We start from the raw sequence: 11,823 nt of genomic DNA, 5'->3' as shown, positions 1-11,823 counted from the left end.
AAATAGTTTGTCAAGAATTTGAACAGTGTCTAGTTTGCAGCAATGGGTAAAGTATGTCTAATCTTAACGACCTAAGGGACATAAACGTGTAACTGAGTGTTAAAACTCTTAACCTCCTTGATATACCTTCTGCATTGTGATGTGATTCCTTCTTGATGGTCATGTTTATCTGCAACCCTGACATATAGAGATGTTTCCAGCTGGTAAAACTCAGCAGGCTGTGCTTTGCTTAAAATCTATTAAAGCTTAACTTCTCTAAAAAAAAAACAAAAAAGTACTGTTTTAATATTAACTAAATTATTTTTATGAGGTCTGAGCAACCATTTCACCTTTTTCTTTTTTTTTTCTAGACCTCTGGCACAAAAACGAAAGGAAACAAAATTACTCGCATCTATTCATCCAACCATAAGTACTTTTATTTTAAAAACGTGCATTAAAGTAAATGCTTGTTGACAAACCTGCTTGGCAATAAGTTCTTAGTTTTGATACACTTAATAAATGCTTGAAAAAAATATCCATTTATGTTTCATCAAAAGCTTATTGACCATAACAAATCAAGGGAAAGTTGACATATTCGGATCAATAGTTTTTACATAGTTAAAGGAAAGCTCTGTGTTTACACTTGAAGGTTTCTCTCTTCGGTTCTTTTCCTAAGAAGAGACCACTCGGAACAAACTCTTTAATTAACACTTCATAATGTATATGTATTATATAACCATCAGACATGACAACAGATTTTGACAGAAATCATAATCTTGTGCAGACCAGAGAATTTGCTTAGGGTTACAGAAGGGCTCACATTTCGTTGGAGTGGCCTCGAATCACAGTTAAATAATTATTTTACACAGCTCCAGTCTGCCACATCATCACAGCATTACATCATACACTTTTGTAGATGAGGAGACATCCACGGCTCCAGCCTTATCAAAATATTCCAGTTTGTTCTTAAATAAAGGACACAGCTCTCATTCTTAAATCTGCCTTAATCTGCAGAATGAAGATGATAACCGTATATCCTGACAGTGAAACCGTCCCAGTTAGATAAACTACTTGTTCTGACACGCAACATACAGGTATTAAGAGGGTATAACAGACTCACGCATCATTAATAATAATAATCCTAACAACACAACAGAGTTTTTTGGTAAAATAGGTGAAAATCCATGCATGAGGTAGTATTCCAACAGTCCCTGAAGGTAGCACTGTGTGCACACATGCTGTGAGCTGCTTGCCTCTTTGGTCTGCTCCCCTCAAAGCATCCCTCCCTCCCACCCCCTCTGTTTGTCTGAGCAGCACACACTCAGGGTGACGCCTCATGGGGAACCGGCAGGTTGAAAACACGCCATGAATCATCAAGAGCCATAAAAACAGAAACGCCCCAGTAATGGCTCTCAATGCCCTTCTCCATCTCTCCATCCACTCTCTCCCTTTCTCTTATCTGCCTTTCTCACTTGTTTCTGGTGCCTCTGCCTCATTTGGCTGGCATGGCCTTAATGTGTTCAGACACATTTGACTGTGTTAGAAAAAGCGCACAGAACTGTTGCTGCTGCTCTGGAATCACTGGATTAACAGAGGATAAAAAGAGCGTTTCATTCTAGCTCAGTGGGTCAGATACAGAAGATGGAGATATGAGTTTTAAATATGATCAAAGGGGATAAACTGCAGGAGTGTAGACAGCAAGGATAAAAGAACTATATCCGTGTGTGCAGAGGAAAATACCAGCAGCAGACACAATGTAGTGATAAAAGCAGTTTAATAAAAGAAGTTTCATGAAATCAAAATTTACAAAAAGATATAAACTCTCAATCATAAAAGTTTAAAAGCTTTGATTTACAAAATCTAATGAACAAGTCTTATCTTAGTAATAGCAAATTACATTTTTCAGATTATTTTCAAACAAATATTTTTACTGAAGTTAAGTTACATCTAAAGGTACTACAAAATACTGTGTTTTGCTTTTACAAAGTTGATGGGAAAATTTGTTCACATTGAGCCTTTGTATTTATTTTTCCAGATTGATTTATGACCCTTGGGGTTCTCCCATCGACTGAAGGGCACAATTAGTCTCAGACATCAGAATCAGAAGGAGAATCCTTTTCGTCATCCTGCAGAGAAATGAGAATATTGTGCAAAAAATTTGTCAAAAGGAGTTGATTCCATTCATGTTCCTGCCACAAACAGTTTTAATTTTAGTGCATCAATTTGTTTTCTTCCAAGATTATCTTCTACTCTGAATTTCTCCATTTCCCTTTAGATCCTAGGTCTTTGTCTTCAGCTTACCACCCATTGTGCCTGTAGGATTGTATCATGGTTGGTTGATTTTGTGCCTAGTGTGGCATTTCTGCATAACCTTGACCTTGTGTTTTGGATACTTATCTTTCTCAAAGGCTTAGTGATAATCTATTTCCATTTTCTCTTCCAGTCCATTTGGTATTCAATTAAAAGGCCTTCTTGCTTTTAAGAAAAATTATAATGCTTTTTCTTTTTATTTGCTTTTGCTTTTTATATATTAAAAACTTTTGTAGGTAGAAATTAATAAAGAGTTGTTGTAATTTCTAAGTCAATGGTCTGCAGCCTGTTGCTCTGGAGCTGCAAATGTTTCATAGGACCCTCCACAATGGCTCTTAATAGTGACTAAAAATGATAAGGAGCCAACCAAAGGTTTTGACTATAGTAAATTGACTACCGGTAATACAATTCCTACAAGTTTTAACAGTTTTTAAAGACATAAAAAGAATTTAAGTTAACAGAATGACATTAAAGAATATGTTTCCAGATCTATATTTCTTGTCATTCGCTTATAATGTAAATAATCTGTTTTTTTTTTACCTATATCCCATAAAATAAAATCCAAAAGGTTCCTCTTTAGGAAACTGCTATGTTTTGTACTTATTTAGTAATAAAATAAACTTTTTACTGTATCAAACGGCAACAGATTCTCTACTGTAGATACTTAAAAAAAAAAAAGTGTTTTATTTAAGGTCATGGGGTATTTGTGGCTTTAAACCATTTTTATTTAGCTGGGTTTAGGGTAAAATGGCTCTTTTGTTTTGAACGGTCGCAGACCCCTGTTCTAGGTATTTTAAAGAATTCATAATCAAACATATTTAGCTATTTGTAGGTAAAACATGTCAACAGCATCATAGAACCACTTAATAACTGACATCTTAAATGTGAGACTCACCTGGAGTGTTTACTGTAAAAAAGTTCCCTCTCACTCTTGACTGACCAAATCACTAACTTGCACTTTAGTTATTTGCATGTTAAATCATCTCTGCGCTTTTAGCTTCGTGATGGTAGGAGAAAAAGCACTTTCTCCTTGTGTTCTAATCTGTTTTTACTTGTGTTATACGTAAATAAACATATATTTTAGGACATTAGAAGAAAGATTTGGTTTCAATACATGTAGTGTAGACCAGATTTCAGCTTAACATTAGATAAAAATGTATTTAAAAGACTAAAAATGTGGATATTGCAGTTACAACATGCACAGCAGAGACTTGTGTGATTTGGCTCACCGTGTAGATAGGATTCTGGAAAGACTTGGAACTCTCATCCACCGTAGGTTTGATTTGCTGATGAAAAGAAAAAAATCAAGTCTTTTATGCACAAAGAATTTACAATGACTGTTATGATCTTATGAAATGACAAAACTTTGACAACTACCTCCATGGCTACCTGTGAGCTTGATGGAACAATATCCTCTGGGGAATGGATAACGACCCCCTGTCAAAAAAAAACACACAGGTACATGTAAGTGCCTGAATCTGAGCAAACAATATGATGTTCTGAGTTTCAAATCCAGTAACACCAACTTCAGAAATCTGCATTATTTTTTGTTTCAATTGCTCAACAAACCAACCTTAGGAGAACTGCTGGACCAAGATGAACTTTTTGCAGTGTCGTCTGCAGCTTGATCGCCCTCCCCATACAGCGGGTTTACAATGTTCGGCTGAGAAGGGATAAACATTAAACATTTACCATAACATTTAAACCTTTTCTTTTATATGCACATGTTTTTTTACAGTCAGGAACATGAATTTATTTTAAACTCTCCACATGAAATTATTTTCAACAAAAAAAAAACTAATTAAAAACACCAGAAAAAACATTTTTAATAATGTATCTTTACAAATCTCCTTTGTAGGAGGTTGCAAGGAGAAATATCTGGTTATTTTTTCCACCTGAACAAGATGAGGTGTGAGTGGAATAAATATAGAAAACAGATCTTTGTTTATTGACCTTCTTTATACTGAAGGGGTGAGAGGTGGGCGTCGCCTTGCTGTTAGAGTCAAGCTGTCCTTCAGCTTCGTACCCGGGGTTCTCGAAGTTCTTCACCTCAGTGTCAACCATGGACACAGAGATGGAGGAAACCTGCCAAGGCAGAAAATACACCCACGTATTAACACTGTTTATCAACCTAATTTAGAGACTGCAATAACAGATTGGTACATGCTCTTTTTAAATTAACACCTAGTAAAAATGGGAACTTACTGTATCTAAATCCTGCCTCGATTCATTGCCCTCTGTAGTCTGTCCATTTTGGGAGGATCCCGTCCTGGAAATCATCAAGAAAAACAAAATGTCTCAAAGCTCTGATACAGTCAATGCATACCTAAAAAGCCTTTTAATCCCTTCCCCAAATCCTCAAAAAGCAGAGCTAAATCCAGAGTTAACAGTGCCTCTGGCTGTGGTCTTATTTAGCAGTAATATTTGTTCATTATGCATCTATCCTAAAGGATAAAACATTTCACAGCATCAACATTTTTGCAGGATTTCATTTATTTCCATACCTAAAGCCTGAAAACTTGGGCATGGATGGCATACTGGGCATGCTGGGTAAGCTGCTCTGCAGCCTCTCCATAAGGACGGACTTCTTCCTGGAGGCGTAGACCAGACCAACCAGCAGGGCCACAATCAGCACCGTCACTCCAACGGCTATTCCAACTGCCAGGAAGGAACAGAAGATAAAATGAGTAGACACACAGAATGATGCATGTTAATAGAAAACTGAAGTATTTTTATTTTCCTTTTTATATGGAAAAGTAAACCAACCTGAGGATGCAACCAGGTGGTGTATGCTGGTCTGGCAGTAATCTCCCTTCCATGCTGGAGGACATCTGTGGAAGGAAAAAAAAAAACAAGTAGGAAAATACCTCCATTAAAAAAAAAAGACGTATCTGTTAAAATATACATTTACATGTTCACATATGTTACAGCAGTCCCCTATAACTGGCATTTTCATGGGAAAAAAGGTAAAAATCTCTTAAATGAATGAATATTCTCCTCAGTAAGAGAGACAAACAGTTATTTTTAACTTTTCAGTCATCAATCTGGCTACTGATATAAGTTCATTTGGGAAAGTTGCTGTTTCTTTAAAAGCCTTCTTTGCTTTTAAAAATCAATCCATCATGTGTATTATATTCTCTTTTCTTTTTTATAATTAGTAGAGCTTAAGAAAAATGGAGATTTGTGCCGCATAATACCTAGACATTATAAAATAGGAAGAAGAAATTAATAGATTACTCGATCTGATGCAAAAGTGTAAATAAATGATTTCTCTTCAAATTTTTTTGCTGGTGTGATCATTTGACTTGGAGGAAAGGGCTGTAAAACTGAATCCAGTTTCTTACTTGCACAGAGCCATGTTGTCATCAAAGTAGCATGTTCCTCCATTTTGACACTGGCATGGTGGTGGCATGGTGGGGGGTGGTTCAAACCCTAAAAAAAATCATGGAAATACGGAATAATTATTAAAAGCCCTGAATGGGATACTAAAAATACAGCGTAAAATAGTTTTTCAAAATTCCCATTGAATCTAATTTGATGGTCATCCTCAATGTTGTATGTGCATTGCTGCCAGAAAGTCCATTTATTCCGTTCCTTTGTGTTATCAGATAAACAAAGCTTAAAAGGTTGGTTTCTTACCAGCGTCGCATTCTGTGTTGCTGCCACTGATAAAGCTGGTGCCTTCAGGACAGGCGCAGGTGTATCCTCCCGGCCGGAGCAGGCACAGGTGACTGCAGGTTCCTTTGCATGGATTCTTTACTGCATGAGCAAAGAAGAGTGTTTATAACTGTAAAATAATTATATATATATCTATAGATATATAGATATATATAGATATATATGCATGCAACAAATGCACACACACAACATTAATTCACAAAAAAATGTCCCAGCGGTCTATATACAGAGTGTAAATCTTTATAAAATGAAGCATATCATATTCTTATTTTCTCAATAACACCTAATAATGTGTTCTTGAAGAAGTGACGTGTAAATGTCGGGCTTACTGGCCATGGAGTTGTATCTCTGCTGCTGGTACACAGAGATCTGCGTCAGCCAGGGTCCAGCAGTGAACAGCTTCACTTTGTCTCCACGGCCGAACTTGTCCTGTCGAAATACCTCACCTTTCTCCTCAGTGCTCCAATACAAGTGGTCCTCAAATACGCACACGCTAAACGGGTTTCTCACATCTACACAACACACAAAAACAGGTATTTGATTTAATAGGAGATTAAGCCACAGATGTATAGTAAACTCTGAAACTTTCCACCTTTTTACACTGGGCAATCAAAAACTTCCCTGTTTTCTTTTTTGGGAATTTATACAATAAACCTACAGCAGGATATAGTGAGTAATAACATTGGGAAAGGGAAAAAAACATGGTTGTTAATCTTTTTAATAAGAAACAAACGTTACAGTAAAATCTATTGTTTGCAGCATTATGCTTTTCTTAGACGGAGTTAAAAACAAAGCTTGAGGTAATATGTTAGAAGCTACAAAGCTCTTGAGACCTGGGTAAGGTAAATATGTCCAGAACTATCAGTGCATAGTTTAGATCAAACATAATAATTTGTTATGTCAATTAACTCTGTCAAAATCCAGGCAAAACCCCAATGAAAAGTTTGTAGTCATACTTGGAAAATAGCGTTGATAAATATACCCCTGAAAATATTGCAGCATTAATTGCATCAAATGATTTTTATAAAATTGAATACAAGCACTGACTGTATATGAACAATGCACTTTTCAGATGTTTAATTATTAAAGAGTTCAAATATTTACAGGGTTTCATTACCTCCACCAAGGAGGTTATGTTTTTAGGAGAGTTTGTTTGTGTGTCTGTCTGTCTATGTGCAGGATTGTAACGAAATGAAACAATCCATTAATTTTTGCTGATGATCCAGTTCTTACTCTGATACATATATTTTTAAAAGATTCTCTAACATTGTGAGATATTTGGCAGATCATGGAGTTCCCCACTAAACCAAAGGGTGGCAGCAGTGAGTATTGACAGCCTCAGCATCCGACTGAAAAATTCTGGAGGTTTTTTTTATTGAAGACAAAAACACGAGAAAATGGAACGCTGGTGGTTTGTTAGCAGGATTGATTGAAAACCTATGAATGGATTTTATGAAAATTATTTACCAGAGCTGTTCCTCATACAAAGGAACAATTCGTTAAAATATGGTAATGATCCAGATTATGCTGGAGATTTAGCTATAGGTGTAAAAGTAAAAATTTGGTGCAGAATTTGTTGCTTAGCAGAGGTCTGCGCTCCCCAAGTGCTTTTCTAGATACCTCTCTTTTCTCTGGGCTTGACATGAATGCAACACCTTTTTAACTGAGTAATACTTTAATACAATGTGTTCCCTCTTTAATGATCCCCTTCCTGTTCCTCACCTATAAACACCACTGTTCTCCGTTGCTCCCCTGAAGGCAGAATAGATTCGATGTGGCTTTCCTTGGAGTCCGACCAGTAAATTCTGTCTCCGTTGGTGAAGTCGATGGCCAGGCCAGTCGGCCAGCCCAGCCCATCGCCCACTAGAACTTTTCTCTCCTGTCCATCCAACCATGAACACTCAATCTTTGCTGCATCCCCTCTGTCTGCCCAGTACAGCATTCTGCAAATTAACAGAAGTAATTAGAAATATAACTCTTACATGTTTTTTGGGGGGATTTCTCTTCTAAAATAGAAATAAACTAGAGAAAAGCCCCTTTTCGCCTTACCCAAGTCTAGGGTTGACTGCCACAGCTGATGGGTACCCTAGATCCGTCTTAACAAGATGCTTCCTGTAGCGTCCATCCAACATGGCCACTTCTAACCTTTTCAGTCTAGAATCTGCCCAATAAAGGTTTCTAGGAGGTTAAAAAAAAACTTCATATTAGTGGACATTCCAGTTTGGTGATTCTGCTTGTTTAAGAACAAACTTCTCTACTAATACGGCCCCACTCACCTGCCCACCCAGTCCACAGCGATGCCATCTGGTGATGTGATGTATTTGATACCAAGGTCCACAGCAGTAGCGATATTATTACTGCCATCATCCACTGAGGGAATGTACGCTCTCTTAATGGCACCTGCTTCGGCGTCCTTACCAGCAACAGTAAAGTACACCATGCCTGAAAAGGACCAAATAAATGGATGTAAAACTTACTGTATCACTTTATACAATATAAATGATCCCAGCATCTTACTGAATCCAGTGTTGTTGTGGTCCCAGTCATAGTCCAGCGCCATGATGCGATCCTCCTCTTCCAGGAAGTCGTGGTAGGTTTCCAACTGCAGGTTGAATCTCCTGATCCGAATTGTCTCAGGAAGCAGCAGCAGAGGAGCGGCTCCTAAGGACGGAACAAATAGATTTACCTCAACGACATGAAAATAAAGCCATAGCTTCATTTCTGTTTGATGGATAATATGCTTTTAGGAATAATATAGCTTTAGAGGAGTGATGTCCTTAGAGAATCAACAACGGCAAGAGCAAGTCTTAAATGTTTTCCCAGCTCAACAAAATCAAATCAAATGGATCAATAGAGAAAATGCACAACACCAGTTCCTGAGGAAAAGATGCATCTAGCAGTGAGGACTGTCACTTTAAATCCTTCTCGAGCTGTTTCTTTATCAAATTATATAATGAATTAAGGATGCTTTAGGCAAGAAAAACATTGTTCTCACCATCAGCTTCACACATGTTGCCGTCCCCTACTTTCCTGTAGCCAGATGCACACTCGCAGTCGTAGCCACCTTTAGTGTTCTTACAGATCTGAGGACAGGTGCCATACTCCTTACACTCATCAATGTCTGCAAGAGATGGAAGAAGATACCAGTTCTAAGAACAACTGGGCAGTTTTACTCCACTGGATATTTCATTGGGAGCTTATGGGTGGCCTGTGTGTACCGAGGCAGTTGTAGGTGCTGTCTGGGTCCACTTCATATCCCGGCCTGCAGGTGCAGATGAAGCCAGTGCCGTTCAGGTTGGTACACTCATGTTGACACAGCTTCTCATCACAGTTTCGGTCTTGGCCAAAATCTAAATTAAAAGTTTTTGAAGAAAAAAAAAATAAAACAACAAAGCAGAAAAATATTAGAGAACACAAAGAGACAAAATACATGTAAAGAAAAAACATAACTTTGGATCATCTAAAGGACAGGAATTCTATAAATTCATCAATTTATCAAAACATCTTTGTAAATATATATATAAAACAAAAAACAGGAAAATATTGTTTAAATAAACTCAGTACAGAACATTAGATATTATGATAATTCTTTTTAAAATATATTCTGTATTTTGTAAGTAAGGTGGGATTAGGTTGTTTACTTATATCTAAAGTGTAAATTTCAAAGTGTAAATATCTACAAACTCTAGTAACATCTGTACACCTACTGTCAACTGGGTAATTTCATGAAAAAAAAAATCTATTTGAAAGAGTATTTAAAAAACACCAATTTCATGTGTGAAGGTAAAGTTCAAACTTCTAAAGTTGTCATTCATTGTCATTTAATATAATTTTACCTTAAAAAGCGTCAAAAGGTAATTTTCTACTTTCATCTCAGATTCCATCTCAAATGACACATTATACTGTCCTTCAGTCTAGAAATCAAGCATAAACGAACTCTAGATCTCGCTGGAGTATTATAAAGTTATTCTCAACTATCAAATCAGCTGATCTCTAGTATGCACCATAGTTACCTGAAACACTTATTAGAAATTATTAATTTGATTTTAAAAGACATATTGTTTCCAAATAAATCAAACATGGTTTTGAAAGCTTACCCAATAATAACAAATTCTGAGTAAGTTTGGCCTGTGCTAGAATTGCAACACCAAATAACAAATACAAAGCTATTTGTAAAAGTACAGTCCAATTACTAATATAGGCTAGTCATCAAGTATCTCATATATGCTCAATTTTTATTATTTAGGGCCTAAAAACTCCCACTTTTCTTTTGTTTTCCCCAAAAACAGAAGATAGAATGACTCCATTGGTTTCATAAACGCTTGTGTTACTCACTGCAGCCCATTTCATCTGTCCGGTCGCCACAGTTGTCATTGTGGTCACAGACGTAGGGCAGGGCCACACAGTGTCCATTGGTACATTTGAATTCTTCCAGTGTACAAGGAGGCAGGGTGGGCTCCCGGCCTGTAAAGGAAACACAATGATTCATTAACTGAGGGGTTCTAATAAACCAGTTTGAGAAAACATCACACATCACAGCTAAGATGACATTTCTGCTCTGCTCCGTCACTCTGCAGCTAAAACACGGTGCCAAAGAGTAAGAGGCTGTAGAAACAATGCTTCAACATATATCAAGAGCCACTCAGGCAAAAGTGTGGTTCCGTACTATAATATTACATGATGAACACACATATGTATATCTTCCATGATATAAACAGTGCCAGTGTCCATTCTGCCCCTAATGATATAATCTTCTCTAAGAATAATTTGATAGACGTTTAAGCCGATTCTGAAACGTTTTCATGAAGTGAACTACTTCCTTATCATCTGGATGTTTGAAGCTGTGTGACCTGTGTGGTCACTGATTTTAACATTGGGATTTACTGTTTCACTGACCTCAGTTCAGAAGAGGTCAGAGCATTAGTGGGGTTTAGACTAATGCTTGGCAATCTCAGAAACTTATCACAAATCTGATTATGGCCACATTTAAAAGAGAAAACAAAGGGCAACAATAGTCCTGCATGGTGCACTTAACCTGATTTTATAGTTTCCAGATGTGTCATTCTATGTTTTCTCTTAGATTTTATATTGATGTGCATGGGGAGCTAAGGTTTTAAAGTATGCATTTTGTGTCCTGTGTATTTGGGAGTCATACAGAGGTCTTCCTTTTCATCGCTGCCGTCTCCACAGTCATCCTTCATGTTGCACATCAGGCCCGCGTAGATGCAGTAGCCGTTTTCACAGCGGAACTTTGTGGGCATCTCACAGGTGACGTTCACTGAAATGAAAAACAGTTTAAATCCAAAGTTTTACCAGTTTTATCTAAAGAAAATGTGTGTACAAGTTTGAAGCTAAAAAATACAAATGGATCATCATTACCATGTCTCAACTTTAAAAAACATCTTGTGGAAAAAAAGCGTTAACTGTTTGGGTGTCCAGCTCGAAAGAGTGTTTATTAGGGTCAAGATTACTATGATAATTGGTTCAATGACTAGCAGGTCAGGCAACCTAACAAACAAGCAAACCTACCTATAAATTTAGAAGCACTTGTGACAAAATCCAATCTAAAAAACTATTAATTCCGGTACCATTCAGGGGAGTTTAGTTTTTCTAATGAACAAAATCCCTGTCTCTCACTTACTGTGTTAAAATACTTTTATCGGCATGCCATAATGTGCCTTTATACATTAAATAGACCCCAATGGAGGCAGCAGTGGGTTTCACTTTTTTTTCTATTATTTTTTTTTTTACATTAACTCAGTTTCAAGACGTTACCATGGTTACCCAGAATAGTCCCTTTCAAAAGTTGCTTTAATCCACCCACTGTGACACCAATGAAGCGATAAGACTATTAGT

General features: G+C 37.0%; 1 protein-coding gene across 1 annotated transcript in view; it reads right to left on the bottom strand.

The window, feature by feature from the left end:
* Positions 1-1,856: 1,856 nt before the first annotated feature.
* LOC107085076 (low-density lipoprotein receptor-related protein 2-like) overlaps positions 1,857-11,823 on the bottom strand; it is a 47,541-nt gene continuing 37,574 nt past the window's right edge. Inside the window, exons 64-80 of the mRNA XM_015375221.1 lie at positions 11,123-11,245; positions 10,303-10,431; positions 9,186-9,317; positions 8,963-9,088; positions 8,485-8,628; positions 8,244-8,409; positions 8,017-8,145; positions 7,690-7,910; positions 6,297-6,479; positions 5,929-6,048; positions 4,794-4,947; positions 4,495-4,558; positions 4,243-4,374; positions 3,863-3,952; positions 3,667-3,726; positions 3,519-3,575; positions 1,857-2,105 (exon numbers count right to left, since the gene is read on the bottom strand). Of these exons, the coding sequence (XP_015230707.1) occupies positions 2,067-2,105; positions 3,519-3,575; positions 3,667-3,726; positions 3,863-3,952; positions 4,243-4,374; positions 4,495-4,558; positions 4,794-4,947; positions 5,929-6,048; positions 6,297-6,479; positions 7,690-7,910; positions 8,017-8,145; positions 8,244-8,409; positions 8,485-8,628; positions 8,963-9,088; positions 9,186-9,317; positions 10,303-10,431; positions 11,123-11,245 (2,069 nt within the window). The 3' untranslated portion in view covers positions 1,857-2,066. The remainder of the gene's footprint in view (positions 2,106-3,518; positions 3,576-3,666; positions 3,727-3,862; positions 3,953-4,242; positions 4,375-4,494; positions 4,559-4,793; positions 4,948-5,928; positions 6,049-6,296; positions 6,480-7,689; positions 7,911-8,016; positions 8,146-8,243; positions 8,410-8,484; positions 8,629-8,962; positions 9,089-9,185; positions 9,318-10,302; positions 10,432-11,122; positions 11,246-11,823) is intronic.

The sequence above is a fragment of the Cyprinodon variegatus genome, unplaced genomic scaffold (genome assembly GCF_000732505.1).
Source record: "Cyprinodon variegatus isolate N-32 unplaced genomic scaffold, C_variegatus-1.0 Scaffold115, whole genome shotgun sequence".
NCBI classification, from domain to species: Eukaryota; Metazoa; Chordata; class Actinopteri; order Cyprinodontiformes; family Cyprinodontidae; genus Cyprinodon; species Cyprinodon variegatus.
This window is presented reverse-complemented; position numbering and strand designations above follow the sequence as displayed.